Source organism: Podarcis gaigeae (genome assembly GCF_964106915.1).
Source record: "Podarcis gaigeae genome assembly, chromosome: 7".
Classification (NCBI taxonomy): Eukaryota; Metazoa; Chordata; class Lepidosauria; order Squamata; family Lacertidae; genus Podarcis; species Podarcis gaigeae.
The window spans coordinates 36,357,096-36,382,183 of NC_139683.1; the positions used below are offsets into that span (position 1 = coordinate 36,357,096).

General features: G+C 38.6%; 1 protein-coding gene across 8 annotated transcripts in view; it reads left to right on the forward strand.

Moving 5' to 3' along the window:
* The window catches only part of ASPH (aspartate beta-hydroxylase), a 97,003-nt gene that overhangs the window by 44,158 nt on the left and 27,757 nt on the right, over positions 1-25,088 (forward strand). For 5 of the 8 annotated variants that reach the window (XM_083747715.1, XM_083747724.1, XM_083747726.1 and 2 more), the window contains 11 exons: positions 444-488; positions 1,420-1,467; positions 3,159-3,197; positions 4,363-4,404; positions 5,046-5,078; positions 5,889-5,933; positions 7,687-7,737; positions 19,488-19,523; positions 21,703-21,788; positions 23,166-23,252; positions 24,299-24,449. In XM_083747715.1, coding sequence (XP_083603841.1) covers positions 444-488; positions 1,420-1,467; positions 3,159-3,197; positions 4,363-4,404; positions 5,046-5,078; positions 5,889-5,933; positions 7,687-7,737; positions 19,488-19,523; positions 21,703-21,788; positions 23,166-23,252; positions 24,299-24,449 — 663 coding nt within the window. Of the gene's footprint in view, positions 1-443; positions 489-1,419; positions 1,468-3,158; positions 3,198-4,362; positions 4,405-5,045; positions 5,079-5,888; positions 5,934-7,686; positions 7,738-14,375; positions 16,499-19,487; positions 19,524-21,702; positions 21,789-23,165; positions 23,253-24,298; positions 24,450-25,088 lie in introns of those variants that run through there. The other 3 variants (XM_083747728.1, XM_083747727.1, XM_083747729.1) reach the window with 1 other exon arrangement.

The following is a 25,088-nucleotide window of genomic DNA, read 5'->3' on the forward strand; positions in this document are numbered from 1 at the left end:
TGCTAAGAAAATGATGGTGATGTATGAGGGCATAATACAAATTATACACTATGGCACTAAAATGGTATATGCATCAATATATTATTATCATTAATAATAATAAGTAGTAGTAGTAGTAGGTTTATATATCACATTTGTATCCTATAATGCCTATATGCAGAGGGCCGTATCCAACTAAGTAGTTCTAAGTAGAAACTTAGAATGGAACTCCTCCATTGAATTCTGCCATATGAGGCTAACTTACGTAGACACATAATCTGCAAAACATAAATTTAGAAGAAGTGCAGGCCTCCTTGCAGATATGCTTAATATGTTAAATTGACTGTAGGAGACCTAGTACAGTCCTGATTCCTTCCTCTTTCATCCAATCAGTCAACCAGCTGTATAGAAACATGTACTTTGATTTGCACAAAGGAAAACATATTTATGTCTGTCTTCCACAGATGACACAGAACTGAATCTAGAGGATGCTCTGGATCATAACACAGGTATTACACAGAAGTCTAAATACCTGCATTTTACAGTTGGATTCTACTTAATTTAAAAGTCAGGTTATGTTACCCAACAGAGCAGGGGTTGCCGACATTTTTGGGCCTGTGGCACATCTGGAAAGAATGCTGTAGGTACTGTCCCTTCTGGTTCCTTTTTCACCCCTCTTCCTGGGTCAGACCTGCCCCCAACAGACAAATTGAAAGAAAGCACATGCATACACACAGCCAAACATACTTTTCTTTTACGTATGAGTAAAAATATCAGATCCAGTAGAATTAAAACAGATCCTCTTGAATTTGTATGATTTTACCAAGGGTCCCTGAAAAACCACAATCAAATTAATGCTTACAGTAATACCACCAACAAATCACATAGCACATCTATGTATACAGAGGCAACTTGTGATATGATGGGTACTTTTGAAGTAGTCCCTGGTATAAATTATGAGGATCCATAAGTATCAGTGCCTCAGATCTCTGGCAATGCTGGACAGCCCCAGATCCATGTCTTTTCCAGTTCAGTCAATAGAAAAGATGTGATCTCTGATTTGATGGTTGATAGGGGAAGGGAACCAGAAGTGGTGGTGGTGATTTTAATGGCTTATTCTTCTCTTTCTTTTCTAACTAATGTGGCACTCTGCTCTCCTCTCTGGCTATTCAATTTTCTTCCTCCCAGATTGCTCCCCTTTCTCTACTCCTTCTATTAATACCTCCACCATTGCCTGTACACATGCACCTTGACCTATACAAGGCACGTATCCAAGCCCTCTGGGACATTGTGAGCTACTCAGTTTGCCCTTGCCTTCCACGTTGCTTGCTATATTGGCTTCCCAGTTAAATGCCGATTAAAAGCAGTAAGATGTGAATTCTTAAGAATAATATGTGACAGTAGATTTATTGCATGCATTAACAGTCTCTTTACTTGCAGAACCTTATTCACATGACACAGAAAAGCAGGACTATGTGGATGAACATGGTATGTTGTGTGACTTTATAGTAACTGTGATTAAGAGCAGGACATTTGTTTTTATACTTCATTTGTAATATCGTTTGAAAGTCCTCACATTTATAACATGTTGCTGTAACAGTATGGCTGTACTGTGTGTATAAATATTGCAATTATGGGTTGGAGTTGATCTTATGTCTTTGTCAGCTGATTAATGCCTGCATTTCTGGATTGGGTTGTGGGGAAAGCTTTCTGCTTCCCTACCCACATGTGTGGTATCTTATGTGTGACTCAGCCATATTTTACCATGGCTGAACAGTTTTATATTTATATTATATCATTTTTATGATAATTTGCTATTTCTCACCTCTTGGATACTTTATGATTAAATTATATATGAATGGGTAAATGAGTAAGTAAGTAAATAAATAAATAAATATAATGCACATAGAATGTCACCTCAAAGAAGCAGCAGACAGCTTGGCTTGTGTGAAAGGGCCATAGATGAATCAGTTTTTCTAGCTGTATTTTAAAGTTTTGAAAAACTGACAATGAAATGCAAATCATTCCTTGTGCCTTACAAAAATGTTAAGCTTTAATCAGCAACAAATAAGTCGTGTGTGTTATAGTGAAATATGTGGTTGTTCGGGAACCTTTTATTTCTCTGTCCCAAACATAAAATATTGCTCAGTGACAGAGAACTACCTTTGCATGCAAAAGGTCACTGATTTGATTACTCTCAGAGGTATGAGTGGAATCACCACAAAGCATCTCCCAAGACTCCTAAACCCCAAAGGCAGTCCAGAAAGAAGCTGTGACTAATGGTATCAAAAGCTGCTGAGAGGTCAGGGAGAATCAACAGGGTTGAATTTCCCCTACAAATTTCTCCTGACAAAGGTCATTTTAAAAATTTATTTTTATTTATTCACAACATAAATCTCAAAGTTGATCTGGACAAGCGAATTTTGATTCCAAAACCAGGTCTGAAACTGGATTGAAATGTGCCTAGATAATCAGTTTCATTTGATCATGCTTGAAGCTGTCCTACCCTACCTTCTCAAGCAACTTGCCCCCAAAGCAGATACTTTCTTCTTCCCTCACTCTCTGTCCATGTTTACTCAGCAGCAAGGCCTGGTGCCTTCAGTAGCTTTACCTCTAGTAAGTGTGTTTAGGGTTGCAGTCTTAGTTTCTTTCCCTTTCCTCCATCTGATCCACCTATCTGAAGGGGCCCTCTACAAGCTTTGCCAGCCCATTGAGATCTTCTTGATTCAATCACTAAGAACTATTTGATGATGTCCCAGTGTTTGAAAACACCAGGCCATAGTTTCTGGAATGTCCAGTGCTGTTCAACACTAGAGAAGGGGGCATCCCAGTCACCATAAATTTGTCAGTGCATCTCTCCCCCTCTCAGTGTGCTTCCAACTTCATTTGAGATCCCTACTCTTATCCAGGCAGCTAGTCCACTTTACTACAACTTATATGTGTGTGCGCTCTCTCTCTCTCTCTCTCTCTCTCTCTCTCTCTCTCTCACGCACACACTGATTAAGACAAACTGCTTTGCAAATCACAATCCTTTAAAAACTTATGTATTCAAGTCTTTTTCTAGCATATATGCTAATTAATCTAACAAAGGAAATTGTGATTTTGTTACTTTTTTCTTTATTAACTCATAACCATTGTAGCATTCCAGTTTTTAAATTTTAATTATGTAATTTTTTTAGAATTAGAAAATGAAGAATTTATTGAAGCTCAGAATACAGGTAAATTGACTGTGGCTATGAAAAATAATGACTGGGCAGTAATGGTTTTCCTTACCTGTTTCTTTGCTGTTTTAGTGCACACACTGAGCAAGTCATGTCCTGCATGAGTTACGTATAGGTGAACTAAAGATATATATCTAATGAGTTATTCTGCACTTTTGAACATATAAATAGTAGCAAATTATGTCTTTGCTCTGTAACTGAACTGACAGCAAGGAAAGTTATCTTCTCAAACAGGCATGGGGAAATGGATCTAAACAGTTCTCTACCTTAGTTGTTGCGGACAAAGTTGCTACAGTGACATTGGGTGACATTTTTTACCCACATGGTCTTGCAGAGCCCCTTGCAAAGCTGAGCCCAGGCTTTTGCATTCCTTATATATAATATCAAGTATAGGGTAGATGGGTATGGCTGGGCCAAATGGGGAGCTCTGGCAGCCTAATGCAGAGGCCTGGTGGGCATAATTAGGCCTGCAGGCTATATAGAATCATAGAATTGTAGGGTTCCCCAGGCCTCTCCTAGAAGCTGAAAGAATCTGCAATTTCAGGAAAAACTGAATGCTGTCAGCACGAGTCTGGTTAGTGATAGACATTGATTCCTTTGATGCAACTCCTATAATTGATACTCTCTAAGGGTCTAGCTACACATTATGTATAAACATGTAGAAAAGAACCCTAATGACAGGTTTTGTATCTCTTTTTTTCTTTTGTTGTTGTTGACAAAATGCAGCCTTGGGTGGCTTCTCTACTCCATCAATCTATTCTGTCCCCAGACCCCTGAGTTCCAACCACATTTTTGTGAAAGTCTGGAGTCATTCTCTTTAATTTACATAGCATGGACCTGGATTCTTTTTTTTTTTCTTAATCAGAGAGGCCTGCAGCAATATTTTGTTTGTTTCATAAAATTTATATACCATTTTATTGTAGAAAAAACTCACCTCGAAGTGGTATTTAAAAAGATAAAACCATAAAATTATGACTTTTTACAACCATAATTTAAAACTTACAGAAAGTTAAAACCACAATAAAATAGATTAAAACAAATAAAAACTCATACTAACTTTCTAAACATCTGGCTAGGTTTATCTACATAAGAATGTTTTCAGCAGGTGCCAAAAAAGAATACATTTTCTTGTGAACTATATTACAACATTGTTCTCTTTCAGATGGAGAACTGTTATCCGAACATTATTATGAAAATATTCAAGGTAAGCATATATTCATTTTATTATCATTTATCTATAAATGAATATATTCATTTATTAACTTGGGGGGTGGGGGTGGTGAGAAGAATTATGCTGCAAAACTAATGCTTATTGCTGGATTAAATAAACATGCCTATTTTAGTAGCAGCAGCTGCAATGTTGGCCTCTCAAGTCTGCTTGAAATATGAAAACAATGTTGTAGAAACAGCACAGCCAAATAGGAAATGTTGTGGGACCTTTATCTCTGCCTTATCAATGTGATTGTTGTATTTTTATTATTTGCTGTACGTTATGTACAGTATCCACATTGTAGGGAGGCACAGTCAGTCATGGATTCCTGTATGCATACACAAATAGAAATACAGAAGTGTGCATATGATGACCAATCCACATCTAACTTTATTGTTTCCTAAACAGCAATACTTTCCACATAAGTATTTTGTCACATTTGAAGGGATTTTCAGTTGTGTTGTCTGAATAGGTATTTTGGAGTCTGAGAACTAAGGTGTAGGGTTTCTTTCTTCTGCTTATAAAGGTCCTAGCTCTGTCTTAAATTACAGTGTGTACACATTACTCTTTATATTGCTAGTTTTGGTCTTATAAAGGCTGAGATTTATTTATTATATGTATTATATATCTAACAGAGCCAATTGAGAGCACTGATCAAACACATGAAAGTGAGTATAAAAAATGGTTCATTCCATCTTATTAGGAATCAGTCCTAAGAATCCTTTTTAAATCCAAAGCTTATGATTTCATGATTTCGATAAATTTCCTATATTTGTGTATAATTATCTTTATAAATTAGCAGCTTCTGCTGTTAATGATAATGATAATCATTATCACCATTATAATTATTAAAGAACATAAGAAGAGCCTGCTTCTACTGGATCAGGCCAATGGCCCATCTAGTCCAACATCCTCTTATCATCACCCTCATCATCATCAAACCTTTATTGGCATCACATACAAACATTCAGAATAAATAGGCCAGTGCGATCTCATTGCCATTTCAACAGTACAGTCATTTGCCAAAGGGAAGAAGAGGTGAGCAATCTATTATCCTCTTCTCACAGTGACCAGCCAGATGCCTTTGGGAAACCCACAAGCATGATTCAAGCACAATAGTCCCATTTTAGGATGTTGCAAATCCACAAGGTATCTTTTAGAGCTAAAAGCTCTTTCAGCAATACTCAGTTGCCAGGATCCAATTTGTTATAATGTCATTTTGCCTTTGACCTGTGTCTTCTTTTCTCAAAAGTATGTCAGTTTAATAATTAAAGCAAATTCCCATACCTTACCTATCCGCTCATTAGTAATGGCTGCTACTTAGGCCCTCCATTTCTGTGCAAACATTATTTTTCCTGCATCTGTCATATAAGGGAATAATTGTGTGTGCTCGTTCTTTCTGAGGTGTTGTTTTTGTTAGTTTAATTTGGTTGCTACTCTAACAGCATGTTATCTAATTCATTTTTATGTGCCCATAGATGAAGCAGATGTTCCACATTCTGCTACTGAACAAATTCAGTCAGGTATGTTTGCATGAATTAATCAAGGTGGGAGAAACTAATTTGAGTATAACTTTTATTAAAGTTATTTTTCTCTAATTCACGAAAGCACTTTTTACCTGCTGTTCATGTGTGGAATAAAAGGAATACTGGACAGAGAACTGCTGAGAAACTTCATTGTACAAGATGATGGTTTTTAACCACTGAATGTATTGATAAAAAATTAGACATCTGGATCTTAAAAGCTCTGAATGTATTTATATACTACATATTTGCATGTCACTTTGACATTTGCTTCTGTGAATTCAAATAATCACAAATCAATGTGGACTCATAAGGTGTTCTGTGAGAAGTACTGAGAGATATATTAAGACTATTTTTGCTAGTACCTCTTTGCTGTCCTGGGAAAAGTGAATATTAAGTTTCTCTGTCAGGTGGAGATAGAAGAGATCAAACCTGTCCCCCGTTTTTAAAGCTACCTGTCTCAAGTGTGGCAAGGAAGGTTACTAGGATATTTGTGAACCTGATTTCCCTTTGCCTTCTCTTACCATATAACATAGCCATCTAGACTCTGAATTATGCTAATAGCAGGGATTCATACTGGAATTCAAGAATGACCACTTACATAGTGGCTGTGGAAGGTGCAATTAAAAGTAGGAAAATGACTCTTTGCCACCTCTCTTTTTACCCTGCAACAGGCTCCTCTCACCCATTTTTTACCCAGCCATGTTTCTAGATGTGCGTGTATGTCACTGGGGAAAAGCAGCAAGTGGGAAGAAAGTTAATCACTCCATTGTACCCACCATTTTACTGTTTCAAATAACACCCACCCACCCCTGCTGCTTTGCAGTTATTTTGTGGAGACCCAGGTCACTCCTAAATGTGAAGTTCCAGCTGAAGTTGAGGATTCTGTGAACTAATTGGTCAGCTACCTATCCTTCTTGAGCTTTTTGGTTCCTGGATGTCTGCTGGGCATTCCTCTGTTGTATTTGATCTCATACTCCATAGTTAGGGAAAATCACAGAGTCCACTCTACCAGCCAGCTTAGCAATTTTGTTTTGACATCCTCTGCACTTGAACATGCTTTAGTACAGCCTTTTCTTGTCTTATGGAAGCTCACTATTTCAAAGTTACTTTAAGGAGACATGCATGGATATCACTGGAAGAGGGTATGCATCTTTAAGAATGGAGTACACTGCCAAACTGTAGCTGTTATGTTGAATCTGCGCTGCCTTTGAAACAAACATATGTTTGTTTTTAAGGACTCAAGTGTTGGTATATGACTCCATTAAACCACTCATTTTCTTTGGTTTGCTCATTTCAGAAGTCAAAACTATTTTAAAGAAAATACTGTAGCTGAAATATCCAGCTATGATAGCTCAAAGCTCATATTTAGATATTTGGCTTAAAAAATAAGAGAGTATTTTATGATGTATGTCTTAAAAATAAAATGCTTGGGGAAAATTAGAGGGAAGAGAATGCTGTATTTTATATCCGTGTCACACACTTATGCTGTAATGTACAATTTGACAACCTATGTGCTCTGTATCATCCTTAAAGTTCATGCAACCATTGCTGATTTTTAAAAAAAGTATTTAAGCTTGTATTTATCTTATTTCTTTAATTATGTCTGCATAACTACAAAATCAGCCTGAATATATTTTGGTTTATATAAAATGCATCAATTTGTTTAGTAGAAATTATTATTAGTAATAATAATAATAGCACAGGCATACACAGTATAAGATAACATGTTTTTCCAACTTGTTAACCGTAGATGACAGAGAACATACAGAAGATCATGTGACTGCTCAACCCCATGAGACAGGTTTGTACATTATTTTGTCATACTATGCTAAAACCTGTTTATGTAATGGTGCTTCTGAGTGTGCCCAGAATTGTTCACCAGGGCACATAGTTTTTCTGATAACTTCTGTTACAATATATAACAATATGTCGTGAGCAGAACTATTTTATTAATTCGGTTTCTTAGAAACTGAAATGCACATCGTAGTTCATTAGCCTATATTCATTTATCTACTTATTTATTTTAACATAAATTAAAACCTTTTAAAAATGTTTTTAAAAGGCAGCCCTAACTTGGGGTCACCTGGCTCCTGGGATGATTATAGTGCCAGAGCCCATTCTACATTCAAAGTTCTACTAGTTCCACCCATCCAGGGCAAAGGGCAAAAAGCTCTGGGGTTTTGGGTTGTTTTTTTGCTTTGCTGTGCCAGCTCAAGCTGGCTCCTCACCTGACAGTGGGCTGGCTTAGGTTCTAGCAAATCCTTGGCCAAGCCTTTTTTTTAAAAAAATATCCCTACTCTGCCCAGTTTTGAGGCCATGCATGGGTTATCAGTGGTGGGAACACTACTATTGGTAGCTTTCCAGCTGTACATACAACAGGCACAGTGGTGACTTCAGTGATGATGGAGCTCTTACTCCAGCAGAGCCAGTGGATGTGGCACCTCCAACTAGTCCTTGGGTTAGGATATCCCCTTAGGTATCAGGGCAGTGTACAAAATAACTTGATACAGTATAGTGTTAACGGATGCCCATTTCTATAGCCTAGTCTAGCAGCGTGGTCAGACTATCCCCTTTGAAGTTACCATTTCAGCAAACCCAACTAACTTTTCCAAGGAAAACCATAACGGTTATAGAAAGTGAATGAGCAGCAATTTACTAAGAGTGTAGTTATCATTTCTCATACATATGTGTAGATAGATAGATAGATAGATAGATAGATAGATAGATAGATAGATATAGATAGTCGTACCTTGGTTGCCTTGCGACTTGAACGTTTTGGGTCCTGAACCACAAACTCGGAAGTGAGTGTTCTGGTTTGCAAACGTTCTTTGGAACCCAAACGTCCAACGCAGCTTCCGTGGCTTCTGATTGGTTGCAGGAGCTTCCAGCAGCCAATCAGAAACCATGCCTTGGTTTCCGAATGTTTTAGAAGTTGAACAGACTTCCGGAACTGGTTCCATTCGACTTCCGAGGTACCACTGTATATATATGTGCAACACATCAATCCTTTGTAAATAGTGTGGTATGCAACATTAAAGACAAAGCAGGTAACAATGAATACATTAATCTTTGTGCAAGGCTTGATTTCTGGCCGTCTAAGGGCCATTTTTAGGTGACAAAGTTACTAAACTTTGTGAGAGCCTGCTGTGCAGCTTGATTATCATGTTTAGTAATTTTACACACACCTACAGCCAAATAAACTGTCGTGGAACCTCTTTCACTTGGAATGTGTCAAGTTAGTGGAAATTCCATCTGAACAAAATACTCAGAATACTCAGCTGGTGGAGGCACAGTATTTGATAGGAAACCAGTTTGGGGGGGGGGGGGTTGTCTTCAGTGCAGCACAATCCATCACCACTGCATTATCTAATCTCAAATAATCCTTTGACAGGATCAAATACCCTGTTTTATAGTCTTTTTTGCTTTACTACACTGGCTTTATCCACTGCTCCATCTTTTTTTCTTCATCCAGCATTTTATATTATGCAAGTATTTATAGCATTTAGACAGAAGAACATGGATATGGTACAACTCAGTAACCAATCACAGGACATCACTACAGTATATAAACCTCAGACAAGGAGATCACTGCTCAGTTCTGTTACATTATTAAAGAAAAGGAATTGGAACGTGACATTTAAATCAATTTTATCCAATTCTTTGAAAGATGCAATAAAGGTGTAGAGTGACTCACATCCACAATAAATGTCTTCTCAAGCCCTGTCTCTGGCATTGTGAGAAGAAAGCTTCAGCTATACATATCTCTATCGCAGAGTTTGTTTATAACCATCAAGGAGATGCATGTGGTGACTGCTACTGCTTTCTGGAAGTCTCTGGCTCACATGGGTAACAGCAACACAACAGAAAAGGTCATATGTTGATATATGACCTTATGAAAGCTTCTGAATTGGGTTTCTTTTCTGTTCAGGGCAAAAAAGGGACTTTGCAACCACTGCTGTATCTTGCTCATATCACAGACCCACCATGTGTTGTGTCTGCTTTGCCTTCACCTTGCTTTATCTAGTATTGCCTTACTCCCAGAATGTGGTATCATAACTTGGCAGGATCTGGATTCAGGAACACGTTGCAGGCAATAGAGACCTGTAGCCTGCAACTTGGAATAAACACTCAGCTTTCCAGGTACATCTTCAGTCAAATGGAGTTGACACAAAGGCACAAGTCTAAACTTCCTGGCAAAGAGGGACATGATCTTTTGATGTGAAAGATTGCCAGCAATACATCTGCCATGACTGCTTATCAACACTAAATGTGGGAGAAATTTGATTTTGTATTTCATGCCTCTCACACACTAAACTGATACTTTGCATCCCATAAAATGATGGCATTAGATTAGCACCAAAGCATTATTACAGGTGCTAACATTTTCATTTCCATCCTCAGTATGTTTTTAGTGAGTCAGAATGAGTAAATACAAAGGGATTTGATCACAGCTGCAAATTTCCAGATTCTTAAGTGGTAGATGGAAATATTCATAGCTTTGGGCTTCTGTAAAGCACATTGCTTTCTGTTTCTTTTTAGTTTTTATTTCAGCATTTAACCCTACTTTTTGTTTTTTGGGAAATGGAATATTCTAAAAACTATTTCAAGGCACAATTGAGATAATAAAAGTCCTTGCCTGCAGGGCTCAGGTTAAATTTTAAAAGACCAGTATGGAAAAAATACCTCTGAGTCCCAGTTTTGGGGAATCACAGTGGTGAGAGTGCCTTTGTGTGCAGTTCATGCTTTTGGGCATCTCATAGGCATCTGGTTGGTTACTACAACAAAAGAATGCTTGGCTACATGAGCTTGATCCATCTGGCATTTCTAAAGAAAAGTTAGTGGTGGACTAATGAGTAGCATGTGATAAATACTCTAGAAATAAATGCTGCTGCTGCTGCTAAGATGTGGGGATCATCAGGTAACATTAGATTTGCAGATATGGTGAACTCATGGATGACTGCAAGGGAAGTAGGGAAGTCTACAGAAGTGCCATAATCATCAGAGTTCCAGTTTTCATTGACTAAAAAAGAAGGCTACCATTGTTGAACCAGAGATACGAGGCAAAATATGTAAGCACTGTTTTCCTTGTTTTGTAAACTAGCATGATTGTCAGTGAATGAAGTCATAGCAATGAGTGGCATTAAGAAAACAGATCTAGCCAACATGGTATCCTCATATGTTGTTTGACTGCAATTCCTATCAGCTGCAGCCATCATGCCAAATAGTTGAGAATGGTGGGAGTAATTGTCCAGCAACATCTGGAGGATACTATGTTGACTACTCCTGGGCTAGAGTCTAGCGAAGAAACTCGTTGGTTGGTTTTTAAGGCTTCTATGATGTAAAAATGATTGCTGCTTCATAGAGAGCCATTCATGTATCCAGGATTTTAGTGTAGCTGAGTTTGGGGAGTCAACTCAAAAAGAAAAGATAGCAACAAAGAGGAGTTTGTGATCTTTCTAACTCAGGTTTTATTTACCGTATTTTTGCACCATAACACTCACTTTTTTCCTCCTAGAAAGTAAGGGGAAATTTCTGTGTGTGTTATGGAGCGAATGCCTACGGATGGTGGGGGGATCTGCTGCAGTCGTGAGCAGAGGATCCATGGTTCCCCTTCCTTCCCTCCTCCGTGGCTCACTTTGAAACAGCAAAGCGGGAGAAGAGCCGCTGAGTGAGGAAGAGAGAGAGGAGGAGAGAGAGACAGAGAGCCTGCTTGCTTTAAAGGAGCAAAGCGGGAGACGAGAGGAGAGGAGAGGAGAGGTTGGCTCCTGTCAGGTTGGCTCCTTTAAAGCAAGCAGGCTTTCTGTCCCTCTCTCCTCCCCACTTGCGAAATAGCAGCAAAGATTTTTCAAGCAGGCTCTCTGTCTTTCTCTCCTCCCCACTCGCTAAATAGCAGCAAATATTTTTCAAGCAGGCTCCCTGTCTCTCTCTCCTCCCCACTCGCTAAATAACAGCAAAGTTTTTCGCAAGCAGGCTCTCTGTCTCTCTCTCCTCCCCACTCCTCTTATAACAGCCTTCTTCTCTTATACCCCTCTTCCGCATTATTAACAGCATCCTTCTCCACCTACCCCACGCGTGTTCCTTGTCCCTTGAGTGCTTTTCCTTCCCTCCCCACTTAAAACATGGTTACAAAGCACGGATCCTCAGGATTTTTGCACTGGGTCACCCCAAATTCCCCATCAGATCACATAGAATGTCCATGGCTACAGCTTGCACCAAAAAAATCACGCACCCACTGTTGCCTGGGGCCGTAGTGGTGCAAAAACGTGGTTACAAAGCACGGATCCACATGGATCCTCAGGATTTTTGCATTGGGCTACCTCAAACTCACCGTCAGATCACATGCCTGTGGCCACAGCATGAACCACAAAAATCATACATCCACTGTTTCATTTAGAATATTTTTTTTCTTGTTTTCCTCCTCTAAAAACTATGTGCGTGTTATGGTTGGGAGCGTGTTATAGAGCGAAAAATACGGTAATACCAAAAAAGTGCCCCATCCCATTTGTCAACACTAAAAAAGAAATCTCAATGCAGCTAAAACCTATCGTTATTTTATCCTTACTGCAAGCCGGGGGAGGGGACGCAGAACACTATGGCTGAGTGTATGCACAATGTAATCCAGTGTTTATATAAATATGCTGAAAAGTATGGGGAGTTATAGTACTTTATAACAACCCTGAAATATAGACCTTTGTTGTTACTCTGATGTGCTGGCGGTGTGTGTGTGTGTGTGTGTGCGCGTGAGAGAGAGAGAGAGAGAGAGAGAGACAATGAATTAAGGTTGGTGGGGGTTAGTTGTGCCAGGGAAATAATTGTTGGTTTGAGTGGTCGTCAGAAGGTGTCTGGATGCCAGGTCTACCCATCAGAAGCAACAGATGGAATATATGGAATATAAGTTCATCAGATGCAGGCCTAGGACTTCTAGAAATTGTAGGCCTGTTCTCTCATACTAGTTACATTTGTTTGGAGTATTTGCTTTGCTGCTGCCTCTGGGAGGAAAAATCCTTTGGATGCCCGTGCATGAGCTTAAAGTGAATCAAGAATGGATTGGAAATAAAGGCTTGGCTGTTGAGAAGAGAGTTGAAAAGGAGAGAGAAGCAATAGAGAAAGAAAGGTTGTTTCTGGTAGGAAGGTAGGATATGAAGAGGACAAGTTTGAAATATCTAACAGAAAGTGAGAGAGTACAAAAAATTGTGATTGTAAGAAAGTTATGAATGTATAAGCAGCAGAGAATGCATCTTGAAAATAAAAAGAATTTGGCAACTGGATAGTTGATGGAGTCAAACATAAGGCTAAGATTGTGATGGCGAAGATAAGGGCAACATTAACAGAATAGAGATTCATCCACTTAAATTTATATTGGGTGTGGTGGTCATGGCACTCTCCTGCAGCATGTGAAGTAGCAGTTCTATAGGCACAAGTCAGATGACCATTTAATTGGGGCAAGCAGCACCTGTCCCTATGCAAGCGGCATAGCAGTAAAGCACACTGTAGCTCCCATTTTGTTATAAGTGGCTAGTGCTGCCTTCAAATTCAGTGCCTTTTCTTTATCCATATTGTTGCGTCTAATCAGTGAAACAGGCCACAACTGTGTGTGTGTTTGGCCCGCCCAATGTGCAATAACTGCAATTGATCCCACAGAATTGCACAGGATGTTATATCAGATGCATCAGCATAAATTTTCCTCTGCCCTTTTCCAAATACAGACATATAACAATCCAGGATGGAACCATGTAGATGAAGAGCTATGCAGACAGATAACGCTTGGTTTAGCCTCCACCCTGGTGTTATCTCCATGTTATGTCTTCACTTTTTCCCATATAAGTGAATGGTTGCCAGTTACCATTCTTGCAAGGCAGAGAAGTAAAATACTGCAATTGTAGAGTGTTGGGGTGTAAGCAAATCTGCCCTTCCATCCTTAGCACTGAATGGCTGACCCTCATTGTGAGGGAGTAGAGAGTTCTTACTCTACAAGTATGCTTTCATGATAGTAATGCATTTTTCTCATAATATGTATGTATGGTCAGAGGCGTACCTAGGCTCCCTTGCACCCTTGGCAAGGAGAGTGGGCAGACTCCTACCACTCTGAGCCAGAGTGGAGAAGTATGATTTCTGTGCTTCCTTGGACCTGCGCCTTTGGCAGGAGCCAATCTGGCCATCCTCTAGGTGCATCTTCGTATATGGTGTGCCTGTGTGCGTATGTGCGTAGTGGGGGAAGAGATTCTTGTTTTCTTGCTCAAAAAGGCTGTCCTTCAAAGTCTTCTGTTGCTTCCCCTCTTTATTAGATAGCAACTTTGTGTCTAAAACTAATACAGTTTTAATAAAAGGTTCAACCCAATTCCTTTGCTACAAAGTTGCATATTAGTAATAAAGAATATTTTTAAAAATAATTTGTATCATGGTTGGTCCTCTAATTTAGATCTCCCCTTATTTTTTCAGATACTTAAAGCTTCAAAAAGACTGTCCCTACAGCAGGAGGACCAGCCTAAACCATTCTCTACACAATGGGAACAGATGTTTGTTATAGACTTTATGCCGTAATTAACTAAGCAGTTGAGAAACTTGTGGTGGAGGGAGAAACACTAAAGGTGTTTCACAAGTGATGCTAGGAGACTTTCCCATTTAAGTTGCATCTCGTGTAGATGTTGTTAATATGGTATTAGCCAGAAATAGAACACTATTTTTAAACTGAATATATATTCTGCTCAGTCAATTTGTAGATGCAAAAAAACTATTTACACATCACTTGTGAAACTCTCTGAAAATGTGTAGCACTCAGTTCACATTTTAGTATACCTTTAGCATATATTTAGAACTCCAATATACATTTTTAACATTTTGTAGCTTTTAATATACATGTTTTTATTTTCTCCCTTATTAGTGACCAAGAGGTTGTAGTATCTGAATTTTACATGTGTCGTTCACATAATTGTAATATGCTATTTATAATGTAGCAACAAATGATTTAAGATTTTAATATATGTATATCTGTGGATACATTAAAATTTGGAAGCAATCTTAGTTAGCAAAGTTTTAAAATGTGATCAAATAGCATTGTGATATATTTACATTCTTTTATGGCAAACACTACTAAAATAGAGCTGTGAAATTTTGGCTTGGACCTATAGTTGTTGGTTAGTAATTATTCTAGCTGAGCTCAGCTCACTTTAATCTATGTTCAGGTGTAGCAAACACCTTAATGATGGACATATCTACAGAATTACTTAAATAATTATACTACACACAAACGTTATTGTTGTAACCACCACTTCTGATGAACACTGAAGAATTCCATAGCAATCTGGAAGTTTGCAAAGCTTACATTGAAAATCCACTTGGGCTTAATTGTTTTTGTTTTTCATTTGTCCTTAGACCTGCCATTGTAATGCACTGTTTGTCAGCAGTTATATAGGCATAAGTACCTAAACTGTAATTCTGAGGTAAGGGTTGTAATTATCTGATGAGTCTATCTAATGAGTCAGAATATGATTAATTTCAACAAATATTCTTTAGCAAAAATTGCTTATTATAAATATAAATCAGTATTTATTAATAAAATCCTTATTTTGCTCACAAATGAAGGTAAACTTTTTTTAAAAAGTTAGGGGTATAGATAACTATTGCATGGTGCTGTTCCATTACAATAGATTCACATTACTTTAATTATTTTATCCTTTTTTGGCTCAGGAATAGTTCTCATTTTAATGCTGTTGCTCTGAGAAAGATAATCTCAGTTTAATCTGAGATATCAGTTGGAAACACTAAGTAGCATTGAAGTCAATGGGTATTCACTAGGATTATTGTGGAATCTTTGACTTGTGAACTGTAGCCAGCACTTGGAGATAATTAGATTTATTTTTTTTTTAATGTAGAAACATGAGTAAGGAGAAATGTGATGCATTTTTCTTGGGTTGGAATCCAATATATTGAGAGGTCTACATAGTTTGTATGTAGCATATATCCTAGATTTCTGTGAGCATATTCCCTTCCCACATGGGTACTGCATCTGTGCATGAATGATTCCCATAAAATATAACAGAGCCTTGTTCTCACCACCACAAGCTGTGCACCCACAGGCATTATACCAGGCCAGTGCAGGGAATGGGAGACTGTACAGGAAGGATCATGCCATTCATACTTTTCAGGAAGCAATAGTCCTCTAGTGCTGTTAATACCGATTGAGGCAAAGTATTGTTTTATCATTGATGTGTTTGCCACCCTTGACTCCTTGGGGAGGAAGGGTGGTATATAAATTTAAGGAATAAATAAAATGAAAGAATTGCATATTTCTAAGTGGAAGAGCAATAATTTTTTATAAAGCCATATTTTTAAGGACATGCGAGAAAAATAGGATTGTGTTTTTGTACAATAGCGACAATATATTTTTAGACTGCTGGAGTGAGAAAATTATTATGCTGTGATCAAGTTCTTAAAATGCTTATAATTACATAATTTTCATGTTTACACAAGTGTGCCATGGGGGCAGGGTAACGGGGACTTTTAAAAGATGAACTTTTTCTTCTGTGTAATGATTGGTTGCAATAAAGTACAAAAGAACCTTTTCACTGGTGCAGTCATTATTTTCCAAATGGCTGACAAAACATCTCTCTTCAATAACACTTTTGTGTCTTCTTTATACCATTTGAAATCACTAGTTATTTTATTATGCAGAACTGGTGGTTAAAACCAGCTTAATGTGAATTCGTGTATGTCCTATATCTGCATATAAACTCCTACAGTTTATATGCTTGCAATCTTTTTTTATTCTGAAGTGTTCACCAGTTTTATCATAACCTCTTACCTTTCACTATGAAACAGAGGCGGGCTAGTATCCTCCTTAGTGTGTAGGTTCACAGTGTATGTGCTAAGGCAATATCTGGAGCTGATGGTGGATTTTGTTTCAATACAGCAGCTTGTACCAGTAACTGTTCCTAAAAGGTAAAGGTAAAGGTACCCCTGCCCATACGGGCCAGTCTTGACAGACTCTGGGGTTGTGCGCCCATCTCACTTAAGAGGCCAGGGGCCAGCGCTGTCCGGAGACACTTCCGGGTCACGTGGCCAGCGTGACATCGCTGCTCTGGCGAGCCAGAGCCGCACACGGAAACGCCGTTTACCGGGAGAAGAAACAACTGAGGAGGATTGGGAAAAGTTTAAGGATTATTTGAAAAAACACTATAAGTTGTACGAATGTTAAAAAAAAATATGCACCTTTCAGGAAATTCTAGCTTCAGCAAATGTAAGTTATTGGAATGAAAATTAAGACACAAGAATTCAGAGGTAAAATAATGAAATAACTTTATTGTGTTTAATATAAAATATATAAGAATTGAGTGACAGTAAAATTGAAAATAGGGAACATGATAAAATGGAAGTTACAACAAGTTTTGAAATAAGTTAACAAATTGCTGATGCTTTATAAGACAGAGAACGCAGGGTTCGGAGGATGTGAGGAAGTCCTATAGGTTAGATAGAAAAAGAATATGGAAATTTGTTATTTATATCTCTCTTTCATATAACCACTCTTTATTCTTTTTTCTGTATTTCTGTATCTTTAAAAAAGCAATAAAAAATATATATATATATATAAAAAAAAGGAAACGCCGTTTACCTTCCCGCTGGTAAGCGGTCCCTATTTATCTACTTGCACCCGGGGGTGCTTTCGAACTGCTAGGTTGGCAGGCGCTGGGACCGAGCAGCGGGAGCGCACCCCGCCGCAGGGATTCGAACCCCCGACCTTTCGATCGGCAAGTCCTAGGCGCTGAGGCTTTAACCCACAGCGCCACCTGCGTCCTGTTCCTAGATGTTCCTAAATGCTTTAGTGATTGGGAGGCTTATACAGTGGTACCTCAGGTTACATGCACTTCAGGTTACATACGTTTCAGGTTACAGACTCTGCTAACCCAGAAATAGTATCTCAGGTTAAGAACTTTGCTTCAGGATGAGAACAGAAATTGCGCTCTGGCAGCATGGCGGCAGGGGGAGGCCCCATTAGCTAAAGTGGTGCTTCAGGTTAAGAACAGTTTCAGGTTAAGAACGGCCCTCCAGAACGAATTGAGTACTTAACCCGAGGTACCACTGTAGTGAGCCAGGAGGAGAGGAGAACTAGAGTTGATTCATGAGCCATCATGAAGTCTTTTAAGGCACCATGGTGCTGGTTATATTACTTCCCCCACATCCCTGTGTTATACTATGGATAGAATTGAGACAGATAATTTAACATAGCCAGAGGAACTTACTTCACTTGAGCAACACAGAGTCTTTTGGCATCTTAAAGACTAAAATCTATATTATGACATTGTAAATATGTTAGTTTTTAAGGTACCACAAGGCTCTCTGTTTTTACTGCAGCAGATGAATGTGGCTAACCTCCTGAATTTGCTTCACAGGATGTTAGATGTTACAATGGAACTGAAAAGTGGTTAGCACCAAAACTCAAAGCAAAAAAGAGGCAAAATCTCGAAATGTATGGGGGTGGGGGTGGGGGTGGGGGTGGGGGATGGGACTAAGATTTGTTTGTCACACATGCCATATAATGTGAATTAATTAATAGGCTAAAGGTAGTTGGGAAATAACACATTACATATTTGTCTTGAACATAAAAAGGCTATTGAGTCCTGACAGGGTTGGAGTACTGTAAGATACATCTGACCTTAATTTTGCATATATATTTAAAAAAACTCTAAATAACAACTTTTAGGACCACTTGCTCAGGATTTGAACTGCAATGGGTACGGTGCTGGAGTTTAATCCTCACTATGGTTCTGAAGAAAATCACTCCATAGAAGCTATTATTAGCATCAGGAAGGGAGTTCCCACTCAAATCACATATGATAGCTCAAATCACATATGATAGCTCAGATCATGGCAGTTCATACAGTTGGAGACTGCACATGAACTTGACCAAGTATTGAGCACATCAATTGCCCAACATCTTACCAGAAGCAATCACATTGTGGTGGAGGGGACTGGCACCTATCAGTCTTCCCCAACCTGATGCCCGCCTTCCATGTTGGGAGCACAACTTCCATCTTGGACCATTGGCCATACAGTTAATTGTAGTTCAAGACACCTAGGAAGGTAAAAGGCTGGAGAAGGTTGGCATGCATAAACCAGGCGCAAGGCATAGTGTAAAGGGAGCTGAAATGTTTGGTAAATGAATTAAACCACCACCACACTGTTGTCTATATATAGAAGTCTGAAACTTCTATACATAAACTACCAGTATATTCAAGAGAGAAGATGCAGGAAGATGAAAAATGTAATTGGTTTATTAAGTTAAGAGTCTATGCAGGCAAAAACTTCCATTCATTTGAATGAAGTGAATTGAGAATGCAATAGGTATGAACAACCAAAACAATTATTCTTTACTCTCTGCACATAATAACTATATAATATTATATTTGGACATTGATAGATTTAAAAACCTGACAATATTGCAAAATGAAGATATACCCATTATTTTGTGGGTATTATTCCAGTTGTATGCATTTTAAAAATAGCACTGTGGTGATGATACAAAATGTTTTTCTTTTTCTTTTTTACATATTCCAGGACAAAGTGAAAAGGAAACTCAGCAAAAAGAAAAAGGTAAGATAATGTGAACGCTAAGTTTTTGCATTGGTGCATGGAATAGAGAAAATGTTCAATTATTCTATTGCTCAAGTTTTGGGAGTTTGTAATGGAGACTGCTTGGAGACCTTTGAGTAGCAAGTGACATAATCACCATCTTCCTTATGTTAGGACCTGAAGCATTGTGTTTAATTCAAATCAGCAGCCACTAGGCCCTTAACCACCTTCTAAAACCTTCTCCTGACAGCTGAGGGACACATCAAAGGGGTGGTATCTACAATATACAAAATACTGCTCCAAAATCCCACAAACCCCCTTGACGCAATCAAATAACAATGGGAGGATGACATAGGCTATGAAATTAACCCCACTCATTGGACTAGAATGTGGTCTAAACCTCCCTTCAAGTCCATATCAGCCCAAAGAAGGTTTCACCCTGAAACTCATCTACAGGTGGTACTTAACACCATGGAAACTGGTGCTGATACGCCCAGGAACCTCACCAAGATGTTGGAGAGGCTGCACCTCCACAGGCACATGACTCCACATGTGGTGGGAATGCCCTAAAATCCAACCCTTCTGGACAGCAGTCCTACAAAAGATATGCAAAATAACTAAACACGTATTAGAAGTCACCCCAGAACTGGCCCTACTGAACACCTTCCAACATCATAATGACCACTCACATTATACAGAGGTTTCCTTGCTACATTTTGTGTCCCTTTATACAGCACTAGCAGAAGCAGGGGCTTTTCCTTGGATAGTTCAGGAACATGATCCCATATGGTGTATTGCTGACACAGTATCCTGAAGCATACGGGTGTTCTTGGAAAGAGTCCATGAAAGCATGCCTTCCAAGTCTTGGAAAATAAGATCAAATGATTTTAATGGCCTGTTCTGCACATTTCTTCCTTATGCTGATCATTTGTCACATTGTGGTAATAACCATAAGCCTATGATGTTCATATATTTAGCCAAATCCTTTAAAACAGGGATAAGGAACCCATTGTGCTCCAGATGTTGTTGGACTGCAACTCCTATCATTCCTGACCATTGGCCATGCTGGATGAAGGTGGTGAGAGTTGGAATCTAACAGCATCCGTGAGGGTGGGTTCCCAAGGTTCCCAATTCCTGCTTTAAAATCAGGTATAGAGGTTCTTTGTTAATTGATCCTTAATCCTACTATCCTGTTATCCCTCCCTCCTGCAGGGAATGGAGTTGCTGACAAACCCAGGGGCTGAATGACTTTGAATAGCTCAGTGACTAGCAATGGCTTCAGAGACAGTTGTGAACTTTCAGATAGTTTGTAACTACTCTGGGCTGCGATGAGGGCACCATTGCCTTTTTGGGTGCTGGCCAGATGCTACTGCAACTTGCAGGAAGCAGGTGATAGCCACCAACTTAGATGACTTTAGGCAAATTCATGGAGGAGAAAGGTATCAATGACTACTAGCCATGTTGGCTATATTCTGCTTCCACAGTTGGAGGCAGTAATACCAGTTAACAAAAACCACAGGAGGGGAGATGGCTCTTGTGCCCAGATCTTGTTTGCTGGTTTCCCACCAGCATCTTGTTGGCTACTAAGAAAGCAGAATGCCAACTACATGGACCATTGTCCTGAGTCAGTAGGCTCTAACTATGTTCTTGCATTCTTAACAATTTGGACTGGAAGACAAGAAATTTAAAAAAGAATGGGAAATGTTTATAATGTATATACAAAAGTAATGCAAACGGGTCAAAACATTAGCAGGATTCTAAATACACTAAATGAAATAGAGAGTATGGATAACTTAGGAAGACAGAATAATTGGAGAAATGTCAATATGCAGTTAAAATATAATTAAGAGGACCCATGGTTGGGATGGGGGGAAGTCAAGAGGGTAATCTCAATATGTGGAATTGTAAGATTTTTTGATGTAAGTTTATCTTTCTCTTGTGTTTTTTTCTTCTTTTCATTCTTTTTTCTCTCCCCCCCCCCTTATTTTTGGAAATTCAATTACACGCACACACACACACACACCAGTTTGGACTGGTCACAGTATTATTGTAACTGTGTAAATACAAAAACACTACAGTTTTGCTCCTTATTGTTAGAGATTCTTCAGCATGCATTAAGGTGTTAAAGAAATTCATAAATAGTCAATTCTGAATTCTGGGAAGAAATGCTGTATTTCTTTTTAATCTCTTTTTTTTCTAGTGAAGAAAAAGAAACCAAAATTGCTCAATAAATTTGATAAACAGATTAAAGCTGAACTTGATGCTGCAGAGAAGCTGCGTAAAAAGGTAACGATGAAATTTGACTGAGCTTAAATTGGCTGTTGCTGGAGAGAACATAAAGATGGGCTGTAGCACCATGCATAAAATTCTAGGCATAGAGAACCTCAGAAGGCGCTGATAAACACTACAAATGGTTGTGAACCCATCTATTGGCAATGCTAGTGGATCACAATATAGGCTTATGTCTATTGTAAGGGGTGGATGGACAAAGACAGCAATTCAGTACTTTTAAAATGTATAGACTGTAGCTCAGTGGTAGAGCATCTGCGTTGAATGCAGAAGGTCCCAGGTTCAGTCCTCAGCAACTCCAGGTAAGGCTAGGAAGACTTGTCTGAAATCCTGGAGAACTGCCATCAGTGTAGACAAAACTGAGCTTGGTGGAATAATGGTCTGATGCAGTGTATGGTAGCTTCCTGTGACATTTTATGCAACTGAACCTGGGAAGTAGGCCTGCCCAAGTAAAGTAAAACTTGCAGTTCTTCCAGATGTGATGGCAGCCTTGAGTTTTAAAATCTATATATTTTTCTCATATTTGCATACCTCTTCATAACCGATGCTTTCAAGGATTTCACAGCTGTGAAATAGCCCATAAGAAGGTACCTAAATAATTTCATTTTGATGCCTTAAATTGTGTATTAATTTTAGTAGGATTACTCTGAGTAAAACTCAAATGAATACCACCCATCATATGCAATCAATTTTTTTCTTATGTGTTTTAATAGCCCCCAATATTCTTTCATTCCCCCCCCCTCAAGATGTTCACTTTAAGCCATTTCATAACAAAAAGGGAAATTTCAGGGATGGCCCCAGATGTTTCCCTCCCTGAGGAAGAGCAGTAAATACCACCTCCCTCTCCCTCTATCTCATGTCTCCTCTCCCCCTCACCCACCCTGAGCCCAAACCTAGCTGGTTTCTTTTAGCATCTAAGACATAAAATCCCACAAGCACTTCTCCCTGGGTACAAAAATATAATAACTTGTTGCTCTTCCATGACAGTCAAAATCCACTGCCTGTGGTCATCGACTCACTCTAGATTCCCCTGCCATTCCCTTCCACAATCATTTCATATTCCACAATCATTTTGATATTTTATTTTTATTTAAGCAAAAACAATCCCAACCTCACGCACTGTGTTTATTTAAAAGGTGTATTATACATTACCAAACTATAACAGATAACTTCCCTAGCTGTCACTATAAGTGTTGTGTGACTACTTTCCCACAAAAAATGTTTTATAAATGACTAAATTATTTTTAGGCGCTTTGTTAGCTGAGAAGTGACTTCTCAGCACTTTTATCGGAAATATAAATAATAATGAATGTTAATATTTTCCCTACACATGATATTTTGCAAATTACTTTAGATAACAATGGTTTTCTTTAGGGAAAAGCTGAGGAAGCTTTGAAGGCATTTGAAGCATTAGTCAACAAGTATCCGCAAAGCCCACGGGCAAGATATGGAAAAGCGCAGGTAAAGAATGAGCAAGCAACGTATGGAAAGACAAATTGTCTAGTTGTGTATGTCTCTATTTGTCCTAGACTATAAATCCAGTCATCTCCAGGATGAACACAATGGGAAATGTGAATGATCTTGCAAAAGGCAGCTCTTATTCAGTGAGGCCAGGACATTTCCCCCAGAGCTGTGAAACTTGCAGGTGGTTTACTGAATGTTCCTTAATCCTAGCACTGGTTCTTGTTTCTTCCATGCTCCTGTAACTGCCAATTTCTTCTGAAAGAAGGGAGCAGGTGACACTTCCTTTCATGGATAAAAGAGGCTTGGTAGCTCCTGTCTTTACTCCTTTGGATGTCTCTCAGCTTCTTGTGTTACATACAATTAAGCAATGACATTCCCAGTGATTTGTGCTTATAGCCCATATTTTGTAGCCTTAAAATAACTTGCGCAACACTATAATCAGCTTGCTTGACATTACACGATGGAAATATGGAGGTCTTAACTGTGTCAGTTCTTCAATTGACAGCCATCTTAAAATAAATAAATAAACCAAAGCCAGCAAAATTCACCATATTAACCCTTTGTTAAAACAACTTTCTATTACAACTTTCCATCCAGTAAAGTCATTCTGAAATGAAAACAGATTTATACTACCTTTGAACAAATTCTCGTGATTTGGTGACTGAATTCCAGAATAAAACAAAACAAAGCTGCAGGCATTTCAAAAGATGAGCACGGAAACAAAATACCTATTTATTTTTTCAAGTCAGTGTTGTGGTTGGCTATATAGAGGCTGTTTGCCAGCTATTAAAATACTTTTTTCCCCATTTTCCTTGCCGTACATTTTGGTGTATGTAGCCACCAAAATGCTTGAAGGTGTTTGTCCATTTGTACAATCAGGAATTCTTCTTCTTCTTTTTCTTTAAAATGAAAGCAGTTCATCTTTTTTCCCAATGACATTTACCAATCTCAAACAACTACCAATTGAGTAAAAACATGTTTTTAACAAACAAAAAGTTAAGTGGTGACTTGGACACTGATGGATGATTTATGGTCACACACAGAGTGAGGATGACTTGGCAGAGAAAGCGAGAAGCAATGAAATACTACAGCGATCCATCAGTACCTATGGTGAAGTTGCTAGTCTACCAAATGTCCCTGATGATCTGGTAAAACTCACATTGAAAAGAAGGGCAGATCGACAACAATTTCTTGGTAAGGATCTTAAATCTGTACTTACTGCAGGTCAAATATTCAAAAATGCCCAGGGGATTTTAAAGACTTTGTTGTTTTATTAAATGGATGATACATGTTTGTAAAGTTACATGAACGATAAACAACAAAAGAACTGTTTGTGCAATGTAGCTTAAAGGGTAAGTACACACTAGAGATGTATATCATATAATTATATAAGAAGATTTTGAAGGAGACAAGTTTTGTTTACTGCAACTGAAACCTATTTGGTCTCAAAAAATCCTCCTTGTGAATTTTAACATCATTTTTTCTACAGTTACTGCTCAGTTGCTTAAATATTCTTCCAAATGATTTCTATCTGGATTTGACATTGATACTTGGTTTTAATATCCTGATAGGAGTGGGGGGGTTTTGACAGTATTTGATAATGCATATTCAACAATATACAGCTGTGTTGCCTGTACAGTGGTACCTCGGGTTAAGTACTTAATTCGTTCCGGATGTCCATTCTTAACCTGAAACTGTTCTTAACCTGAAGCACCACTTTAGCTAATGGGGCCTCCTGCTGCCGCCGCGCTGCCGAACCACGATTTCTGTTCTCATCCTGAAGCAAAGTTCTTAACCTGAAGCACTCTTTCTCGGTTAGCGGAGTCTGTAACC